The 23,200-nt window shown below is 42.9% G+C and overlaps 1 protein-coding gene across 1 annotated transcript in view; it reads right to left on the reverse strand.

Moving 5' to 3' along the window:
• Positions 1–167: 167 nt before the first annotated feature.
• The window catches only part of TRPC4AP (transient receptor potential cation channel subfamily C member 4 associated protein), a 36,888-nt gene continuing 13,855 nt past the window's right edge, over positions 168–23,200 (reverse strand). The window contains exons 6-19 of the mRNA XM_035343742.1: positions 21,707–21,835; positions 20,330–20,531; positions 17,960–18,148; positions 16,169–16,311; positions 11,739–11,870; positions 11,036–11,094; positions 8,479–8,580; positions 7,302–7,385; positions 6,875–6,965; positions 6,392–6,532; positions 4,680–4,788; positions 4,224–4,336; positions 3,784–3,990; positions 168–2,927 (exon numbers count right to left, since the gene is read on the reverse strand). Coding sequence (XP_035199633.1) covers positions 2,790–2,927; positions 3,784–3,990; positions 4,224–4,336; positions 4,680–4,788; positions 6,392–6,532; positions 6,875–6,965; positions 7,302–7,385; positions 8,479–8,580; positions 11,036–11,094; positions 11,739–11,870; positions 16,169–16,311; positions 17,960–18,148; positions 20,330–20,531; positions 21,707–21,835 — 1,839 coding nt within the window. The 3' untranslated portion in view covers positions 168–2,789. The remainder of the gene's footprint in view (positions 2,928–3,783; positions 3,991–4,223; positions 4,337–4,679; positions 4,789–6,391; positions 6,533–6,874; positions 6,966–7,301; positions 7,386–8,478; positions 8,581–11,035; positions 11,095–11,738; positions 11,871–16,168; positions 16,312–17,959; positions 18,149–20,329; positions 20,532–21,706; positions 21,836–23,200) is intronic.

Here is a 23,200-nt window from a genome sequence, read left to right on the forward strand (position 1 = left end):
CAGAGCCAAGGGACAAGGCAGGGTAGGGGCATGGGGGCAGAGGGCAAAACAGACCTTACTAAACCCATTACTCCCAGGCAGAATGTAAAATACAGTCCTGCGGGGCAGGGAGAGGTTGATGATTGTTTGGCAAAGAGACTACAAAGAAAAACATCTCCACTTGTTCTTTAAAATAAATTTCTTTAATAAGTTTCCATTTAATATGTTTATTTGCAGTTAGTAAATTGGCATTAATCTGGGCAGCACGCACCTCAGTGGTCCGTGGGGATAGTGCAGACTTGCAGCGGCAGGTTAGTGACAGGGGTCCCACCTCCACCCCGTCCCTCACAGAGCTGCTGCCACCTCGACTGGGGTCAGCGAGCACCCCCCGGCCCTGCACAGGAGCCTTCCTCCCTGTGCTCTCCATAAATAACACATAACAAGGACAGAGCTGTCTGGTCCCTCTCAGAAGAGCTGCTTAAGGTACCTGGCGTGGAAACACGAGCTCGCAGCAGACTCTCAGCATGCTCATGGCCGTGCCCCTAGTGGCCAGAGCCTTTCCCCAGAGACCAGTGCACTCCCTCCGTGGAGGAGCTGCCGCGGTTTCCCTGCCCGTGTCCTCTGCAGTCACCCAGCTCAGCCTCCTGTGCAAGCCTGAAGGTGAAAACAAAGCCAAGCTGCCTCTAGCAGGCGAGGACCCAAAACACAGAACCAACTGTGAATGGCCTGGCCGTGCTCCCACGCTGGGGAGGAGGGATCCAGGCTGGGGTTACTGCAGCTCAGCCTCACGCAGGCCCATAGCCAAGGACAGACACAGCTCGGCCCTTAACTGCACGTTACAGAAATACAGAGATGTAAATGAGACTCTGCAGGGGTGTAGCAGCAATCACCGGATGCACCGATTAACTAGACTATGGAAAAGGCATCCCTTAACTTAAAAGCCTTTTAATTTGAAGCATTTATTTTAAGTGTACATCTATTACAGGTAAGAAGAAGCAAAGATACACCAAAAACACAAATACCCAAGAACAAAAAAGTACAGATGAGAAAGAAATTAGCTGGGGGGGAGGGGACAGGCTGGGGGTGAAGAGGGTGGAAGAGGTCCCCGACACCAGGGGGGTGAACTTGGGACCCTCACCAGAGCCGGGCAGAGCCTGCCCCAGGGACTCAGCCCCCAGGACACCAAAGGCTCCCCTGGGGCTCCTGCGAGGCTCCAGGCTTATGCACAAGCTCAGCAGCTCTGAGCACCCCCCAAGCAGAGTTCTGACTGCAGGTCTGCAGCAGGACACGGAAGTGTGAGATAAGCAAGAGGAGAGGCGTGACTGCTGGAGAGCAAGTCCTGCACTGGGGGCTGGAAGCCTCGTCCGCTCACCCAGGCCCCAGCACAGGGACCCCTCAGAGGGGGTTTCAGTCCGGGGCAAGGATTAGAGACAAAATGCTACAGCTCAGGGATACCCTAGAGAGAGCTGAAGCCAAATTGTCTCACCAAATAACAGATTTTTTAAAAAATTCAGATGCATGTTTCAAAAAGAAAACCGGTTTCCTTTTAGCTGGAGCTGCAAGATTCATACATTTTGACTTAAATGCAGTGGCTCAGGCCTTCAGGCTGTATTTCATTCCTGAGAATGTGACTGTCTTGGAGCAACACAATGTTGGTGAGCAGGCAGGGTGTGCACAGGTCTGGCAGTCGTGAGCACCAAAACCTGCTTTCTCCCTTTCCCAACACATCCTGCAAAGTTACTTTCAGCTAGGAGTGTTTATTCCCAGTATTTAACACATTCTCATTAAAACAGATCCAGGAAAAATTGACATTTCCAATAAATATTGCACTTCAAGATTCATGTATGTGTGTTGATATTAAGGGCTGAAAGCAGACTGACGTAAGACTTCCACGCATAGCAGGTTAGCATTAAGAGCAATGGTCCTGAAAAGTATTTTAAAACCCGATTAGTTATCCAAGAAGGGACAAGCCCCAAGTTTAAAAAAATTAGTCTATTTTACTGCTAGTGCTCTGTGAAAAAGCCAACCCCTGTTGCAATTCCACCGCTGCTGAAACGTCTCTGTTCTCTGCACTGTTGTGAAATGCCTTCAGAGAGGAAGGATCTGCAGGAAAGACAGCAGGAGCAGAGGTTCTCTCCTAACATATAGACAGCGGCTGAACAGATTTAGTACCAAATGATCCAAAAGTAGATGATAAAGAGGTGACTGGAGCTAGGGCTCTCAGGAATTAAAAGCGCACACATGCGCGCACACATGCACACACACACACACTCTAACCAACCCTAAACCCCTGATTCCAAACCCCAACAGAAGAGGTGCACCTGGAGGGAGTCCTGGTGGTGGCTCTGCACGTGGCTGGTGTGGCAGGGCCCAAGCAGACTGGCTCCTTGGACCTCACATTTGGAGGGCAATTTCTGTGCTTTGTGACTTGCTAGTTCTGGTAGCCATGAAAAGGAGCCATCACTAAGTTGGCACGTATGGAGAATCCTCGTCTGTCAGCACAGAGAGCTCTGACCAGCCACGTTTAATGGGGTGGGGGGTGGGAGGAGGGGAAAAAAATATCAGTTTTTGCAGGTGATTATTTTTTATCCCAGAACAACTGGAAGATACATCCCTGAATGTGTTGCCCAGAGAGCTCTCAAAGTCTCATCCGTTAGAGATCAGAGATGGGGGCCGGGGTTTTGACAATGCAGTAACAGTCAGCGGTTCCAAGCCGCACACGCGCACACACACTACACAGCGTATCCCTGAAAATCCACGGGCTGCGAGGTACCCTCCAAGCGCTGTCCATCAGAAGCCAGAGCGAAGAATTACTCCTCAGAAAAGTCTCTGTCAATGTCCATATATGCCTCGTCGATGTAGCTAACTATGGCACAGGGGGACGTCCGGTCCGGACTGAGCAGTATAGATACAGTCTCTTTCCAGTAGGTAAAACTAATACATGAGCTCTGCAGGAAGAGATGAAGAGACCTGTTAGTGTGCTCGCCAGGTACTGCCATGCAGCAGCAGAGACATCTCACAGGCATTCAGCAGAGAAAACTGAAAATTGCTTCCTACTCAACTTGACTTCCCCAGCCATGCACTTTAACCCCTATTCCCACCCAGCCTGCCCTCCCAGGGCAGCAGAGCAGAGCGCTGAGCCTGCCAGCCTCCCACTGCCCAGCTACAGGCAGGGACGCCCAGCAGCTGGGGCAGCCTTAGCCCTGCTGGGAGCAACCCAGGGCAAACACCACCCGCACGGGTGGGCAGGCAAGGCCGTCTGGGAGCAGTGTGCACACACACAAGCCCAAACTCCTCCTCTGCTGTCCAAACACAAACTGGGACACTGCAGTGCTGCAGCTGAAGCCAGTGCTGGCAGCAGCTCGTGCTCCTAGGCAGGACACAAAGACAAGACAGCCTCCCTGCTCGCATCCCCCTTATGTCATTCTTTTAAGGCCAAAAAGCCTCTCCTGCAACAACCAAGTGCTGGCAGTCTCACTGTACACCATGGATTGCCCAAAGCCTTTACACTCAGGACAACCAGCCACTTCCACGTACAAGCAGCAGTTGAAAACAGCAAGAATGGCAGCACGCAAGCACAGCACGTGGAAACGCACCAACAGCAGACAGCTTTGCTCTCAGCATCATCTCCTGTCTGCAGCCTAGGAAGCCACAGAAGGGTTGCTGCAAACCATGGCACAAACATTGCAACCCAGGGTCCAGGCGCTGCAGGACCCACGGCACCCTGCCCCCCCATTTGTGCTAGGTGGCTAACAGACAGGTATTGCTGTGGTGGATTCTGGCTACAGTAAGAGGTTCACGTACATTTTCTAAGCAGGTGCTGTCTTTATCCTTGTTGAGGTAATGCTGTTGCCAGAATCGCAGAAGACTATGGAAGTTGTTCAGGATGAAACCTGGATATTTTTCTGTGTATTCCATCTGTTGCAAAGTGCGCAGATAAAAAGGTAGCTTTTCTTTCCTTCGGGCCAGCATTAGGATGACTAAACTCGTGTTCAAACAACTGACATTTTCCTAAAAATAAAAATGACAGTAGGTCAAACAACAACCACCCCTGAGGTATCAGTTGTATACATGTCCTTACAAAATGTGCTCACAGTAAGCATGCAGAAGAAGTGCTCCTATTTGTATCAAGAAAGAAGGGACACGGGTCTCCTCAGAGAAGCCAGGGTCCTCCCTGTTCCCAGCCCAGTTCATCCGTACACAGTACCAGCAAGATAACAACGAAGTTACTGTCAGCTCTTTACCTGTGTAAGTGTCTGTACATGAATAATATTAATGAGACGGAAAAGAAAGGACATTCTCATGGACATCTGGGACATATATGATAACAGGCGGCACTCTGACAGGACTTCTGCAACTGCAGCAAGAGGAAAAAGACAATCATCAGGTACTTAACAGTTCAGACACATCGATCCAAGCAACTCAGCAGTAAGAACTGGGGCTCAGGCTGTAGAAACAAACCTGCAAGGCGACCTTTTCTCTGATAACAAAATTTGCAAAGCCCGGGCTTAAAATCTGAGTTCAAGAAGCATTTGGACAATGCTCTCAGATGCATGGTCTGATTCTTTGGGTGGTCCTTTGGGGACCCGGGAGTTGGACTCGATAATCCTTGTGAGTCCCTTCCGACTCAGGATATTCTATAATTCTATGAAAATGAGCATTATCACAACCACATGCCCATGCCATTTCTTATTCTTTACCTTTAGCATCAGACTGATTCTCAAATCGGTCCAGGGACAGCGTAATGCAGCGAACCAGCATGTTCGAGTCAACCAGTGAACTGTTGATCTGATTCAAAAATATCTGGAACTAAAGAGAAGAATTTCATAGTGTTGCATTAAGAAAATGCCAAGTCATTGTACACAAGCACTCAGATGAGGCCTGACGGAACAGCATTTCATAACATTTTCAGGATGTGTATGACCAAGAGGGGTACTAACCAATTACCTCGTTGGCACAAGGGGAACAGGCCAATGAACCTGAGCAAGAAGAGCTACAGACAGGATTTGGTGAGTAGGGCAGTCAGTGCATTCCAGGTTCTCAACACTGGAAGTATACAGTTCTTGAAGGTTACAGGAGAAACCACCCCTTGAATTTTGAGCACCAACACCTAAACCACACACATCACCAACAAAAGCAAACACTGGTGCACACAATTTCTCCTTCCCTTCAAAAAGGAGAGCAAGACCTAAGGTAGGTTCTGAATGCAAAACACATCTGGTCATTTCCTTACCACACTGATACATATGCTCGTTATTTTTTATTAACTCTAACAAGAATAACAGGAGATACTCCCAATCTGCCTCATCGAAAGGATTCATACAGTAAGTGCCTTAAAAACGTTAAGGAACAGAAAAACCTCCAAGACAGTCCTGGCATTACTAAAATCTATTATGAAGCTATCCCTGTCATGTCAGTGAGATCAGGATTTCACACTTTCTTCTGAAAGAGATGAATGAGACAGAAGGGCTGCTGGGCTCTGTAGTTCCTCTAGCTCCCTATTTCACTTGCTTTGCACATCAGATAGCGCTGGGGAAGAATACAGTGATGGATTCTTACCAACCCAAAATTTTAAGAAGTTACAGATCAGAAGGTAGAAATCACAAAGTATATAGACAGATTCTGTAGAATGTGTGAGGCCAGTTAACCAAAGAACAACCTGATATTAAATACACCTTTCTTGGAAATGCACCTCTGCTACTATTCTCTAAGATCTGCCAGACCTGCAGCAGAGAAAAATTAACGTATCATAAGCAAGAGCGTGAGACCACTCAAAACCTTCCCAACAGCTGATGTTACATACACAGAAGTGCATAAAAACAAGAAACCATTTTGCAGAGACCTGCCCATTCTTGATCTACACGCACAACTCAGTTTTCTAGGTAATTACATCAACCATGACATCTTAAAATGCCCACAACTTCAAATAATATCAAAGAAAAGGTATATAATTTTGCATTATCAAATATTAACTAGTCTTTTAACTTATGTACATCAAATCAACCCCCCCCCCCGTGTCTTTTTTAAAGAAGCTCCAGAGAAATACTTTTTGGAGCTTGTCTGAGCATCTGTAACTATCAGCTTAAGCCAAAACCCAGTGATTTCACAGGAATTGTTCTACCATCTTTGAACCCTGACTTTGGACCTGCGTGATCATGTAATGGGCAACATTTTCTGAACAGCTCAGCACTTGCTGACTCAGAGCAGCTGGGAACACTTCTAAGAACATGATTGTATGCAGCAACATACGCCCTTGTGAAGAGACTTTGGCAGCTCCCTCCTCTGTGTTTATTGTGCACCAAGCTCAACAGATGCACCAAAAGCAGCAAACCAATCTGAGTTTCCTAGTGCTGTATTTGGTTATAAGCGGGCGTAATTTGACCCGCTGGGGACAACTTTTACAAATATTTACCTTCTCATCTGTGTTGATGTACTTGTTGAACCTCTTGAATGCATCGATATTGAATTTCATCAGTTCTCCCAGAAGGTCAAAGTAACTCTGAAGCACATCCCGTGATTTGCACTCACTATCAACAATGCAGTAGAGAATATGCTGTCATGGGAGGAAAACATGTTATTGCCACGGTTTAGACTAAGTACAGCACAGATGGATTTAATCACTATTTCAAACACTTATCTGCAGGTTTAGTTCTTAAATAACAGAACTAAATACAACAATTCAGACGAGTCTTTTATGAAATTAACTTCCCAATGATGTAGGCTATAGAGCTGGCCACCCCGTGGCCTGGTTGCCACAAGTAAAATTCACAAATACCTTTCAAAAACTGCCTAATAAAAACTGTATTTTTACCCCCCTTTGAATTATTTACAGATAAATCATTCTTGACTGCTACAGAGATGTGTTACAGAAGAAGCTGGATGTGCACTTCATTACCTCCAGAAGTCCTCTCTTTAGCAGAAACATCTGGTCTGCATAGGAGGTGGTGCCTCGCAGAAAACTTTCAACTGCCCTTGCCTGCCAAAACCTAAGAAATGGAAGACGAGATTTTAACTCTCAAGCAAGGGTAGGAATTTATCACAACTACAATTTAAACCAAGTTTCCTAACCAGTTTCATTCCCATCTGAAGCTGGAGAAAGATCTGTTGATCCTGCAGAAAATCACTGACCGTATTGGGTATGAGGTCCAGTGCAAACTTTGGCTACAGTGGTAGTGCAGGTGAGGGGGAATGCCAAGTGCAACAAAGCCACATGCTCTTCACAGCTCATGGTTTTCAAGCATTTTCAACTGTTGTGAGCTGTATGAAAACAAATTGACCTTCCAGTCACCTCAAAACAGCACAGCGATGTAAAACAAACTTACCTGAAGGAGGACTCAGCTGGTTCCTTCTTCATGACCTGAAGAAGTCTGGTCAACAAACCTCTTTTCCCATCACAGACAAGACTCCTAAAGGCACATGAAGAAATGACAGCATGAGTGGAAGGGCTGTTTCTACTGCACCTTGTAGGACACTGAATCCAATCACTTCTCCAGAGGTTGGAATGATAAATTAATGACCAGTATTAAATATGCAACATGAATATTCATTAATTTTTGTGACTTAGATCTACCAGTGGGAGTGTTCTACAGGGCAGGCAAAGATGCTGACGCCCTTGTTCTACTTCCTTTCAGTGCACTTACAACAGGCAAATTTTTCCCCTTAAGTACTTATTCAACTTATTCCAGACGAGGTCAGGCAGGTATCTCTGCTTAGAAGGAAATGATCCAAGCAATACAGATGCCATTTCTTACCAATTAGGCAAATTATTTTGATAATAGTTATAATCTAGAAATCTCATAGAATTCCCTTTCAAAGTGAGTTAAGTCTGCTCTGTGCAGACCAAGTCCCTGCTGGTAATCTAGGAGTATTCTGACAACTAAATTTGACAAAGTTTTTCACTTTGTGAGGTCTGTACATCAGAGTTGTGTATTAAAGTGCTCATTAAATCAAAATAGTCGATTGACTCGATAATCAAATATAATACTAGAGATTCTGTAAGGAGTTTAATACACTAATTTAATTTAGCTTATTCTAGTTATTAGCTGTTCTTAAAATCTGCAGCCCTGTAATGGACATTGTGTGTGCACAAACTGCTTCTAAATCAAAAAAAGTAAGATTTATTAACAGCAGTAATTCGTGTACTGGAGTGATCACAGCTTACTTTCCAGCTGTGTCTGCAATGCTAGTAGTGAGAAAGGCCAGACAAACAGGAAGGCTGAGCACATAATAACAAAGTCCGGGCTATGAAACCAAAATCCCCATTTTAAGTTGCTTCTGTTTTTAAAGGGCCTTGCTCAGAGAACACAACATGCTTCAAATTTGCTAATGACCACACTGTGCAAACCTAGCTAGGCACTTCCTGCTGAAGCACGTCACTGAAATCAGGGCAAGTGTGGCAGACCTTGGGATCTCAAACAAAAGAGGTGACACCAAAGCTCCAATATAAGTGTTTGCACAATGCTAGAAGCTGCTGACCTTAAATCCTGTATCCCTACTCACCTGTCTGTGTTGACAACTGCATCAACTTCCGGGATGTTGGCTTTATGGGAGATTGCACTCAGCTCATTAAGTTCTTGACTGTTTAAAAGGAGATATTTGTTCCTAAAGCAAGACAGTTGGGGAGTAGGGGAGAAAAACAGCATGAATCCATTCAAGAGGCAGACAAGTGTGAAACTCTATGAAAAGAAATGCCACAGGCCTACAAGGGCTGCAGGACTAGGCAGTACGTTTTCACCTCTCCAGCTCTCACAGCCTTTCACACTCTACTTCCCTCCACCACAGCACACTCCCAAACTAGGCCAACTAGCTGCTGCTGCGTAAGCCATCTTTGAAGTTTGCCAAACACAAGTTTCAACACCAGCCTGCTTTGAGATGCCTATTCTTTGCTGATCTGTTCAGGATCTTATGGTTTGTTTTGTAAATATTTGCTTCCAGATGGCACAAGTTTCTGAAAATCTCAGCAACAATTTGCTGAATTTCAGCAGACTTCAACAGCAAACTTTTTCACAGCTTCCAACACTTTTTCTCTGCCATATAGAGATCATGCTGTTCATTAGTAATTAGCCTCAATTAGAAAGAAGAAACTGCAAAGGAGTACTTAGTGCTCCTTGTATTTTATTACTTTAAGCAAACTGCTTACTCTGGAAATATTTAAATACTTTATAAAATATAGAGAACAGGAATGGATATTAGAACAAGGCATTTGCATGAAATGATTTATCAAATAGAGATTTTTTTCTTTATGAAAGCCAATGAGTTTATCTGTGGAAAAAATGAAGTGTCCAGAGTTTAGTAGGACAGGTCTGACAACGTAGAAACGTACTCCAGAGGCTCCCATTGCCTGACTCCTTCCCCAGTTCCAGTACGTTTCCTTAATGCCCTCCTACTGCAAATTGCTCAGAATCAGCCAAAGTTTTATTTTCAAGAAACCTAGGGGAGCTTATGATGCAGTGGTGGGTGTGAGGGTGTACAAAGCAGAACCTATTCATCAAAACACTGCAACTACAAAGAAAATAAGTTATTAGACCAGAGAGGCGACAGGGATGCCCTCTTGCTTCAAACACTATCTTCCAGATTAGTGCCCAGCAAGTGTCATGTGAAGTTTCTTTTGATCTGGATCAACAGGTCTCTGTAATGAAAATACAGCCTCTCTCTCCATGCATGAACAGTTCTGCAAGTTTAGCTTATTCACAATTTTACTGAAGTCAGCACCAGTATATAAGCACTTACTCCCATCGTGTTCTCAGCTAGCTCCACTAGACTGTGATTTCATAGTTTATGCAACCACTTGTTTAAAAACCTTAACCAGATTCCACACATTCCATCTGCTCAAACGCTACAGATGAAAGCTGTTTCCTATATAAACAAGCCTGACATCTTTGTAGTAGTTACTTCAGTAAGAGCATCATCTAGAGAGATCTTACTGGAAAATCTGGAGTGATTCCTCAGCAAACATCATCTTGAATGAAGGATCTCCAACAGGTCAGCCTTCCCCTTACGTGTAACATACGTTCAGCAGCTCCCCATCCTTATAACGAATATTCCCTAATCAAAAAGGCTGCCACTTCCAATATGCATATCTAAGAAATTTAATGGGATTTGGTAAACCCTACAAAAAATATTACCCTTGGCTGTAAACAACACCAGCTAGACAAGAAGTGAATACGCACATGCATATTTAGTGCAATATGCCTCAAATGCAGAGGTTTGCTAAGGAACATGAAACCATCTTGCGGGGCTGAATTAGAGCAGCAGGACACTTACAGAACGCAAGATGCAATTCTGCAAGTCAAACTACAGCAACAATTCTGTCTGCATCAGAGGAGGTACGTCTCTTGAGTAAAGGCATTTAAAAAATCCTACATCACCCCTCAACTACTATGGCAGAATCAAGCTTCGTAAGTATGCCTTCTGAAGGCAAACGGAGCCTTTTTTCCTATTTCCAAGCTAGCTTCCAGATGACTAGCTTACAGATAATTGTTCCCCTAACATTTTCCACTGCATAATCAGGCTTAATCAGGTCTTCCTCCATTGCTGGTATTTAGACAGCAATTGCATCTTCCCAGCCTCTTCACAGGTAACCTCTTCAGGTTAACTTCAGATGTGCTGTCTTTCACCCTGATCTTTCAACAGACTTTTTTTGGCTTGTTCCACCCTGAATTAAACCCGAATGTGTACACACAGGGAAAAAGTCTCTTGTGAGCACAGTGCCTCACTACCAACTCTCAGGGAAAAGAGAAAAACAGCATCATGACGGCTGCCACCTTCGTCCTGCAGCCAAAAAGTGGTAACTCATCACATAAATGTTTCAGTTCAACTCAACATTAAGCAAAACAGGCTCGTCTTAGTCAATGGACATATTAAACTTGTCTGCTGGAGAGCACAGCCTTAGTCTTTTCATAGTGGAGCTGGAAGGCACATAACATCTGACCAAGTGTTTAAGGACAGTACAATGTTCTGTTCACAGAGCAGGCACCGTGCCTGGGAGACCTGCTGTAACTGCAACCAGACAAACAATACCAACGAGCCACAATTCACTGTAGCTTTTCATACTCACTCATGGTGATCACTAAAGCTCTGAAGAAGCCTCAAGAACTGTATCTTTAAAGTAATGTCCTAAAAAAGAGAGAATAAAGGTCAACAAAACTGCTTTGGTATTTTTGGCCATCATTAATTACCAAGCTGACATGAAACAGCTGAATTGAAAACCTATCCAAATCAAACCCATTTGGACAGTAGAGCAAATGACTTGCATAAAAGGAGAAGGGTGCACTTTGCAGGCTTCCCAAAAATAGAATAGAAGAGGAGGCTACTTGCAAGCCTATGCGTGTAACAGTTAATTTCTTCTCACCACAAAGGCAAAAAGAAGTCCTCACTATACTTATTGGTTTAGGGTATCTAGGTTTGAATAACAAAAACAACTCTTTGCAATTCATTTTTTGCTCTGTGGCTCTCCTTGCTAGACCCATCAGCTATCATTTCATTAGTTTTGGTCTTCTCCCACTTTTGCCTCCAGAGACCAAAAAATTTACCCCTTTCACAATTCCCAAACTGGGAGATTGGGGAGAGGCTAAATTGCCCTCTGCTAACTTGTTAGAATGAACCACAGATAAAGACTTCAGTGAAAATAACCTGCATTAGAAAAACCAAAAAACCTGAATACCTCACTTAACTTATAGAGGCATTCCGTTACTCAGTACAATTCCTCAGAGTTATTAGATAATATCAAAATCCAACACAGTAGTTAAAAAGTTACTTACTGGGCTACAGTCACAATTTTGATTGTGTCCATGCAGAACAAGAGCTGATGCTGAATGTTTCCTCCAGATCAGTTTGTCAAACAAATTATTGAGGCCAGGAATCAGTCTGAACTCTGCTATCATTTTATGAACCTGGGAAAGAAGAGAAGGAAGTACTCACTTGCTGCAGCCTTAAATACAGATATAACAGTCTGGAAAACAGATGTGCACAACTACATCATCCTCTGACAACAGAAAGTCAATTCTTTACCAAATAGCACGTGTGCATGGTAGCGTGCATACTGATCATGATGCATCATAGCTTCAATCTGTTGGTCATGGACAGGAAACCCATTCTGGGAGAAAACTGTGACTGCTTTTTGAATTAACCACTCTGACTCTAGGATAAGCTTTGGAAATTGGATGATCATTTGTAACTCACTGAAAATACATCCATACCAACTTCTGTGCATCACGAAACCAAGCTGCCAACATTCTGCTGCCAGTCAACCACTGAGCATCCTCTGCCTTTCTAGTTCACACAGGTAAAGCCGAGGTAGCCCTTTGAAGACAACATAAAATACAGATACACTTTTCGTGCATGTAACCTAAGCAGGAGCCCTTAGCAAAGCAGAGCCTAGCAGTAACACAACCACAACATATTTGAAACAGACTACAGAGCTAATAATTCTGGTGCGAACAGCCTGGACCTACAGTCCAAGCTTTGATACTCCTGAAGTAAGCACTTAGGAGGATGAGAAATATAAAGTGGCATCCTCATCAGTTGGAGGCCTATGACAAGCAGCATCCCTTGAGAGGCAGTGTAAGTGAAAATCATGCGTGACTGTGAAGCCCAACAAGCCGTAAAAATCAAGTGCCTGATGCAGTAAAGGCTATGTTCCTTAAAATTAAGTCACCTAACCATTAAGCAAGGCTGTCCTTGAGATGTGGCATCCTAACTAGCAGTACTTAAGCAGACCACTCAATTTTGCTCTATTTTCCTCAATTACCTGAATGTATCAAAAGCATTATATCAAAAGCATTAAAGCCAGAGCTATTTTTGTTTTTCATTCTTATTCTTGTTAGCAGCATAGCTGATGGGCTTTTGGCTGTAGCCACCAATTTTCCCCATCTACCTGGAAATCACATTCCTGCTTCTGGGCATCTCTGTGAGTTGCACATTGGAGGAAGCACGCAGCTCCTTCCCACCTCACGCCACCATGACAGACTGTGAGGCTTGGAGTCCTACACTCCCTTATCTGAGGGCACTTTCCAGTCCTTTGATCCAGTCACAAGCCTCCAACAGAAGCAGCTCTGAGGAAAGCAGCTCGTAGGCCCTGGGCAACCTGATCTGGTGGGTGGCATCCCTGCCCATGGCAGGGGGGTGGAACTGATGTCTTTAAGGTCCCTTCCAACCCGAGCTGTTCTGTGACTCTTTGAATGTCTGGACAAAGCACTCCGCTGCAGTCCCATCTCTCAGCAGCCAGCTTGGCACGAATCCCACATGATGAAACCAAGTCTGTGAGCTGCCTGCAAAAGCCTCAGTCCCCCGCTACAGGAGGAGCTCTCTGCATTCCTTGATTTAACTTGGGAACCTGCTCCTTTCCACACAGAGCATTCACCACTCAATCCAATTCACACCTCCCTGATTTGAAACGTATTCAGTTAACTTTTAGTTTGCTGAACTTTAATCTCTCCCCTGACAGACTGCGGTGTGACAAAGCTCCTGAGTCACAGTCACTGCCTTTGGATCATGCTCCCCCTACGACCCCCCCGAGCTCATTACAACGACTCCATCCAGGGATGCCAAGACAATCCCTGCTCCATAGCCATCCTTCAAACTCCTTTGACTTTCCTCCCCCTGTTGCTGCCCAGCCTCATATAAATTGTTCTATTACTTTCTCGCCACTAAAGCTATTATGAGCTTCTACTGTACACGGTTTATCTGCCTGTAGCAGGAGCAAATAAAACAACTGATTATCTGTCACAATAGAGACATGCAAGACAGCCTAGAAAAATGTATGAGGAGAGCAATTTAGGGTGTGACCATAATGAGAAGGGAGCAAAGGCAGAGATCTGCAGTGACACACCACTTATCCCCAAGGGTGTGATCATTCCCAACATGGCAGCAGGTAGGAGCCAAGTCACTGCGAGCAGTTTTCAATTTATGCAAGTCAGTCAAGTTCAAACCAAGGATTCAGAGTAAACATTCAGCAGCGGGTTTAGTTTAGGAAGCTGCATCATGCTTCAAGCAAATGCCAGACTATCGTATTGATTACCACAGCGGACTGAAGCAGATTTGTGACGCCCTTTAGAAACTGCACAAAACTATCCCAATATCAAACTATTAAGATCTTTGGCTGCTCAGACTGGAAGACCGATGTTACAGATCCTATGCTTTTATTTCCTGATAGAAAAAGAGAGCAGCTGAAATGCTTGTCAGTACGAGTGCTGTCGCAGACACTGCCACCAACTGCTTACTGCAGCTCAGCTCCACACGGAACAGCTCAGTTCTGATTCTTAATCTGACTTCCTCTCAAGAAGGGGAACAGATTTACGTCTGCCACACAAGTCCCTGGAAGATTTAGGCAGATAAGGAACGATGGATATTATTAGTTCAAACAAAAGTAGTGCATTTTACAAAAGGAGCTGCCTCTGGACAAAAAACATTTGGGAGTGAAGTAACTTTAAATCTCGCAACAATTCAACTCCAGTCCTGAATGAACCCTGGAGAAGAAGAGAAGTGCATGCCAGTTTTACCCTTAGACAGTTTGCATCAGGGCAGAAACAGCAAAGGAAGAATAAGGAGTTTTCCTAGCAAATAAGAGAGAAGTCAGCTTCCAAGCTAGCTATTTCAGCAGCATACTTGCTACCTTGTCACAGCTGGCAGCAGTGCTCAAGAACCGACCCGGGGAGGTAAGGAAGGGAGCACTTTCAGCTCCCTGAACAGGCGCTGTGGGATGAGTGCAAGTTCCAGGTAGTTTCTGAGGCATCTACAAAACTGCATTCTTGTGAATTCAGGCAGGCATGAATTATCTGACTTGATACAACAGAAGAAAAAACTCCTAAGAGATCTGTGTTCTGGTGTTGGTAGTTCCAGTTATTTCTTGAGCATGGTTTTTTTTTTTTTTGTAATATGCCCAACAGAAAGATATTTTTCCTTCTAAAAGGAGTAACAGGAATAAAAGTTTCTTATGGTAGCAATTGTGGTTTCTGCAAGAATTGCTAGCTTTCTCTGGTTAGCATTAAACAGAATCTATTTAATTTTAATGCTAAGTATCTATTTGTAGGTTCACTGTGAACAGGTTAGTGATGTTGCAAAACTGTACTTCAAACACACTTCTACTCTAAATTCAGATTAAGATATTTAAAGGGCTGCCTGTAATGAGTATTTGTGAGTCCTGTAGGGTGGGAGGTTACTAGCAAAGAACAAAATGCTCAGGATAAATGTGCTTAAGAAACAGCCCCCAAACACAGCTACTCTTGCCCAACACAACAACCCTGTAAGAACTTGAAAAAATGTGATCCTCCCAGTCTCTAGGGCATCCTAATACCCAGCTATTCCAAGCTGCTCTGCTGAGCTGAGCAGACTGCCAGCACTGGGAATCTGTCAAAACTGCACCAACAGATTGCTTCTCCTTTCCCTTCACAACATGCTTTTGACCTGTTTAAAACCCAACTATAGCCAAGCTGCAGTGACTGGTTCTCCAGAAGTTATGTAAGGTAAGGAACAAATTATTCATTTTTCACTTCAAAGGCAAGAAATGCAAAAGGAACAGATGAGTGGGCTTTCTATGCAGTGAAAGGTTAGTACTGACAAACTGAAGTGCATCCTCTCAGCTGAGAGTTTAACAACATGCTCACTTGGCTGAGGCACGGAAATGTACTGCAAAAGTCGCCAGTGTAAAAACGACCCCAGAGGACTTCCAAAAGTGAAAGCAGCCCAAGTGGAATGCCTGGCAGGGTTCTGTCCAAGCAGGTCAGCAGCACGTTGGGAGGAGGAAAACCCCTACCAGGCAACTTCTGCAGCATCCAGGAATGGCCACACACCTTCTCAAAGCCAGAGCCAGGAGGCTTCCTGGATGAGGCATTTCTGTCACTTAATGCTGCAGATTAGGGCAGCCCGTGGGTACCTTCATGTATGTACCAGCTCAAGGCCTGCCATTAGCTTTTGTTGCTCTGCATCCATCTTGCACCACAGCAGCGGCTCCACAGCAGCTCTCCACCCCCCACGCTGTCACAAACTGTGCTGACCAAGTCCTGCCCGATGGCTCATTCTCAGCAACAAAACACTGCCTATTTGTTTGTGCATCACTGCAATGATAGGATTTGTCCAGCTTTATGCCTTGAGCTTTGCCCTTCATGTTTGTGTCCATGACCTAATTAATAAGCACTTAGGTTTACAGAGACATCATCAACTTTTGCATGTGTGATCATTTGCAAATGCTCACCTGATTCCTTTGTCTCCCCATGAGTAACACACAGAGAACATACAACACCTCCAGCTTATACATAATCTCATGCATGATCTTCATAGACTGTGGAAGCTGTGTTCGTGTTGAGGTGTTTGCCAATCCACTTTCATCAGAAGACTCTGAACAAGATGGCAAAGATGTGAGCCTGAGGCAGTTTCAACAGGAAAGGATTCGTTACAGTTATTACTTTTACACTCAAACACCAAAGATGTTAAGACCAGCAAGTCTGCCTGAATCCTCTTCACAACTAAAAGTATTGGCATACAACAAATAACCAATTTAAATTAAATGCAAGAGAAGAGGAAAAGTATAGTTGGAACTTTAGAAGAGAGAAAGTTTTATTTTTTATAACTATTTAAGTTTTCCATAGTAAGGTAAATGGCATCACCTACATAAAATAACTAGGATCACCTAATATGAATAACAGAATACTGCATCAGAAAGAACATGGCAGAAAAGATAATAAAAATAAGTGTGAGATTATCAGAAGCATTTATTATTCGCCTACTTCCATTCTGTACCTCAATACCAGCATACTTAGGCCACAGTTAAGTCTTTTCATAGCCCTATCACATTGCTAAAGGGAGAAATTGGATGTAACATGCCACAACTTTAAGTGGAAAATGTGATGAAATCATGAGTGACGCACAGAAATAGGGACAGTGAAATCTGCAGGTTGCAGTTCAGAATGGAGTTAGCTCTTTACACAGTTCATAACTAAGCCACGAACTGTCCTGCCAGAGGATAGTGTGAATGCTTTTTAAACCCATGGGAAGGAACAGTCACCAGACAGGAACACAGAGGAACGAAACCATCAAAGGCTAAAAAGTATAGACATTACCTTTGACTCATAAATCTCTAAGCCACAAGCCACTAGAGACTGAGGCAGTATTCTGGGAAAGTATGTCTAGGTTTGCTTGCTAACCGATTTTGTGGGTCAAGAGCTGCAACAGGGCACGTTGCACCTCCGTGAAATTGCCTGGTGAATTCTGTTTCAGATTACCTAGCGGTCTCCAGTTTGCACCAAGATGACGTATAAAGGTATGTACAAGATGCTGTTGGAGCATATACTTCATTTTTTGTGCACTTTCAATTTTTTAAAATAGTTTCTGCAAAACTAACAAAAATGGATAAAGAAGAAAGCTTCTCAAGAAGTACAAAAGCAAAGATTTAGCTATCAAATTTTGGGGATAATTTTCATTCCATTATTCAGCGCTTTGAATTAAGTAAAAGATACATGGCAATTTTGTAATATTGAAGGGTGAAAAAACAAACTAGGCACCTGCTTTAAAGCTTTGTCTTAAGTTTTTATTAACACTTCCATACACTCTCCTGGAACAACCTTTCCTTTTTTAAGAAGGGGTCACTTTCTTGGTATGAAGTATATGGAATAAATTCCACCAACCTAAGTTTTAGAGCCAATTCTGGTAAAGTCACTTACCTCAGACGTGTTCTTGTCACTCTGGGGAAGACTAATTCTAAGGATGTAGTGTTACAAGTAAGTGTTATAAGTAAGCGTTATCTAGGCATACAAAGGGCACAGTTTACCCTGGAACACTTCTTTTCCTTTTGCTAACTTCAGCTCGTGAAAATTAATCAGTGCTACATGAGAACAAAACAGAGTCAGACCTAAATGCTGATATGGCAGTCTTTCATGCAAGAAGAGTGGAATCAATACTGGTTGAAAGGAAAAGCAACAAATGACAAATACTGAAGAAGATAAAATATGCATTGTTAATGGTGGCTAGAGGAATGCAAGCCAGATACCTGTACTGCTCTGCTCTGCCTCTTCATTTGCCACCCTCATCAGTGCATCAAGCACAAGCGCATTGTCCAGCCAGGTATACCATTCTTCTAACTCCTGAAGGAAGCTGGAAGTACCCGTTGTTTCAGATACCTTCCGTGTTGCCAGTTTGCATAATCGCTCAATGAAGCCTGGAATATTCAGAAGCGTAGCTGAAAAATAAAAATTTTATTATGACTCGATCACCAACACAACAGTCATCAAAACCTCTCTACTGACAGGTACCAAAATACCTCCATTAGAAATACAGGAAAGTACATAGGAACAAATTCCATCTGGTTAAAAAGATTCAAAGATTGAAGTAGTTGGTGCACTCTCCTCTTAAGAGCTGGGAGAGAGTGTACATATGCTAGGCATAATTCAATCAGCACTAAACTGGTCTATGTTGGACTTACACTGGATAAAAAAACAATTCTACCCTATTCTAACTGCTTGATTCTGGACAATTCCCTTTTGCTTACACTGCTGTTTTCTAGCCCATAGTGAGTCAATATCAAGAAATTGATCTGGCTGAAAATTAAGCAGGCAGAAATAAAGCAGCAGCCCTTGGAAGGGCAAGCTCCACCCTCCTCCTTTCTGTGGGTGATGCCACCTCCTTCATTTTGCCTCCTGCGGTGTTTGCCTCATAGCAAACCGAACTAGCTCACTTCTGTAGCTGGCTGGAAAGCTCTTAGCATTTTAAGTATTTGTTTCCCAAACTAGTTCATCATAGAGTAGAATAGGAGGGGAGCACATGAGGGCAGCCCCAAGTTAAAGGGTTGTAATTGTTGTGAACTGCACCTTTAGAAACAGCAGTTCAAGGACAGAAGTCACTGACCTGCAAAATCTTTGGGTGGCTTTGAGGGTGCTAGTATATGCATTTTATTCTAAAGTTTTCACAGAATGACTTAATTACAGTACCCATTTATTATATAGAACAGCTTGGGTTGGACGGGACCTTAATGATCATCCAGTTCCAACCCCCTGCCATGGGCTGTATCAGGTTGCCCAGGGCCTCATCCAGCCTGGTTTTGAACACCGCCAGGGATCGGGCATCCACAACTTCTCTGGGCAACGAAGTTACACTGAGGTAAATACACAGCTAAGTCTTCATACTTGCAAATAAAGAAGAAAAGAACAAAGAATTTAGCCATGAACACTATGTAAAAAAGCTGTGATTCTGCCCACTAGTACCATCTTGGAAAGAATAAATTCCCTAATGAAGATTTTTTAAATGGAATATGCTTTTCAGTCTTAGATACCGTTTCTGACTGTGCAAACAAAAAATGGTCAGTTAAACATTTGCTCAGCCAAGTTCAGCTCTACGGGGTCCAAGCTTTTTCAGTTCAACTAACTTAAACTTTGTACCCACACCTAGACATACTTGTGCATTGCTCTTTACAAGCAAGCTCTGGTGATCGCAAGGCAGAAGACAGTCCCCCCCCCCAAAGCTCCTCAGCTTCTGCCTGCCATATTATTCTATCCATCTTTCACTTGAATGCTCTATAGCTGGCAGTGGTTATGAACAGAGCTTTCTTCTTCATGGCTAATACAGAACATTGGAAGATGGGAAAAACAGCTCCAAAACCCCTTTTTGTGCATCTTGAAGTGGTTTGACCTGGACCTATGCAAACGTCTGCTTCAGAAGCTCAAAAGATTTTCAGTTTATCAAGAGCTGGAAACAGCACGTTCCACCTTTGATGGTATTTTAATTTAAATGTCCTGCCTAGAAGGTTGAGTATGAATTTAGGACTTCTGCATCTGAGCAAGGCTCCTGTGTCTGTATTTGGCAAAATAAGAAAATCTGCACTCTGCCCACAGCTAAAGTTTAGATTAGATCCACAGATTTCAAAGGCTAGCGTGGTAAGGGTAGACAAGTGACTAACAAACGTACTTTTCTTGCTGATAGACAGACATCTGCTCATGACAATGCCCGATAAAAATCAGAGAAGGAACTACTCCGACAGCAACTGTGATGGTTGTAGATTTAGTTCAGGAACTCATATACTAAGGAGGATATGAAATTACTGAGAAATGCTAAAGGGAAGGCCTTGGAAGCAACCAAGCAATAGAAAACAAATCCAATTATTTTAAGCCGTTCAGTTGATCAAAGATGGCTGAAATGACAAACTCAACTCACCTGATTACTAACTGCATATGAAACTGAAAGCTAGAAAGTTTCACTAACAGAGAAGACTATCTCCAGGAATTGCTCAAAGACATTGAACAAACACTTTATAAGACAGAATGCTTATGGTATCTGCTAAAGACACACACTACAGATCTAAGGTTGAAAAGAGGGAAATTTTACGTTATTGTGATTCTTCTGCATTTGTTCAAAACTTAACAGTTACCTTGATTAACTTCAGCTCGAGAGGGTCCCAAGTTTTTTTTCTGCTGAGCATTTTTGGCAAGCAGCGTGTGCTTGTCATCACTTCCTGTGTCAAGTTCAGAAATTGTGACGGCGAGGATCCTGCAGAAGTTTGCAAGCTGCTGCTGATCAAAACTAGATACAAGGCTCGCAAGATTGGGTATATCATCCAATTGTATCATTTCCTGGAAGAGGCAATATAATCTAAGTTGTGCATGACATTCAATAGGAGAATGTACAACACGGCCTGAAAGCTTCATCTACAGCTTCTCTGTGGTGAGATCTGTGTTATTTCAATGCTAGTAAAACAGAAGCACACAAGCGGTGGCAAATGAACTCTGAAAACAGCTGTTAATTTGCAACTGGTGTCATTCATGTTTATTAACTCCAGAAGCATATATGTCTATCCTTTAAAGACTTTAAGGCTCTGCATTTAAGTGAAATTTGGGGGCTTTTTTTTTTTAAATAATTTAACTGACCATTAGCATTTAAAGTTCCAAATCTGAGTTTTCCGCTTCTGTCTGTCGTTTCTTAGAAGCTTACAGATGAGAACGGGTTCATAGATTTCCGTCCCTCAGTCTTGTTTGTTAAAAGATATAAAAATTATTTTGAAAAAATTTGTTATTTACATTCAGATAAACTAAGCTTGTTTACTTCTTTAGACATGCAGACATCCTCAACTTTACTCTGAAAAAAAAAAACAGTAACAAGCTAGCTACAAGACCCTGACCCTCTCCACATAATGTACATTTTGTTGATACATTTTGTTGACAATTTTCCCAGGGTTACACCTCTGAAGTTTTCTTTGCACCACATTAGGGTACTACACTGTAATGACATCAGCAAGGATTTCAGTACAAGTTCAAAAACCCAGCTCACACAGAAGACCTCACTGTCTGTTCCCCCAGCCTACAGCAAACAACCTGAAGTAATCTCAGGGAGATAACAAAACCCAAGGTAAGGGAGAGAAGCACAGGAAGCTTTCTGGATGTCAGCAAGACTACTGAAATATCTGGAACGTAATCAAAAGGAAAAGACTAAAAAATGAATTTGGATGAGTTCCATTTTCTTTATTTGAAATATTGGCTGTGCTTTAATAATGAGCTATGTATCCACTCCCCCCATCATCCTCTGCAAGCTATGCAAAAGCATTACAAATATGATACCACATACATAGTTTGGTTTCTGTCTGAACCATGATTAAAGCTAATGATCAGTGTAAACAGGCATGCTTCAAACAAGCTCCAAGAAGTGAGAATGCTAGCTTTGAGAATTATTTTCAGCAGCCCTTCACAGAAACAGCTGCATTTTCTCCACTGGCCTGAAAAGCCATGCAAAAATAAGAAACCATTTAACAAACCTTTTTTACTCCCAAGATATCTTCAATGAGTGTTGCAGTTTGCAGGAATGTCTTTTTGTTTGTCATCAGTGTAAACAGGAACAGCACAAAGTCATTTCTTTCTGCCAGTCGTCTTGTGACTCCTTCCGTCTAGAAAGCAACAAGAAGCACACAGAGTCAGAGCCCACCTTGACACGTCATGCTACAGGCACATGCACAACAGTTTTAAGATGATGCATTATCAAATCATCTGTTCCTGAAAACATTGTGTTTAGAGTGACCAAATCTAACTGCAATCCTCGCCTGAAGTTAACAAAAGGCTTGCAAAAACGACAGGCTCCAGGATGAGAGCCAAATGACTCCTGCCTTCACTCAAGGCAGAGTCATTTACTTGCTTAAATCAAGAGTAAACACTGAATGCCTGGAAACGTCAGAGAGGCTTGTCTCTAGTTTCCCATACAAATTATAATCAGCTCCATATCATAATAATGCAAATGTAGTCCCCAGATTCCTCCTTAACTGTTAGCATTGCTCTCAGCTGGGCAGAGAGCAAGCAACCAGAATCAAGCATCAGCCTTAATGAATTCAGTGATGAACACATGAGTCTACAGCACACTAAGGCATGACTTTTGGGTTCATCAGAGTTAAGTAACGCTAGCTTTCACGCTCTGATCTCTGCTGACAGCACGGACAGTCTTTTCTGGAATTAAATGCAACTTAAACTACATCCTCAGTACTTGCAAAGTTGGCTATTGTGACTGACCTATCACCACTGCTCACAGAAACAGACTAGCTTACATACTTCCTAAATATTTACAGATAAGCTTAAGAACAGTTTATGTTGCACATAGATGACCTCTGTGATCCTGAACATTTCTCATTCAAATGAGTGGTAATAATTAAGTGAATCAAGTCAAACAGCAGTTAATCCAAAAAAATGCAAACCTGTTCCTTCACTATTACAATAATCACAGTTTGCAAAAGTTGCATTACCTCTAGTTTAAGGAAAAAATAAAATCCTGGTAAGCAAGCAGTGGTGTTCCCTCTGTTCTCCTTCCCATCCGTACACATATAGTTAGTACTCAAACTCTTGAGATAAGGTTGATGTCTTTGGAAGAGCTCCCGTCCAGTAACTATCATCTTGTTGTTTTTTTTTTTTTTCATTAAACAATGCTCCCTAGGTTATGACCTAATAAACTGTGTGATTAACTAAACAATGCTGAGGATGTTCCCTCTAATCATAATCAGAGGCATGCCCTTCTAGCTCTCCATTAAAATTCTGAAGCTATTTCAATAGCTGGCACTGATCTGCCATCAATGCACAACTGGACTGATATTCAACAGACAAAGAATTTGCAGGATCAAACTTAAAGAGTTTGCCAGCACTGTTACTGAACAAGACGAGCTGTAGCTTGGGTTAGACTGTAGGCATCCATTTTTAGTTTCAAATTTTAAGCTTGAATACAACAAACGCTGATATGAATTTCCTATGGGAACACAGACACACAAAGATGC

This window comes from Oxyura jamaicensis, chromosome 20 (genome assembly GCF_011077185.1).
Source record: "Oxyura jamaicensis isolate SHBP4307 breed ruddy duck chromosome 20, BPBGC_Ojam_1.0, whole genome shotgun sequence".
Lineage (NCBI taxonomy): Eukaryota > Metazoa > Chordata > Aves > Anseriformes > Anatidae > Oxyura > Oxyura jamaicensis.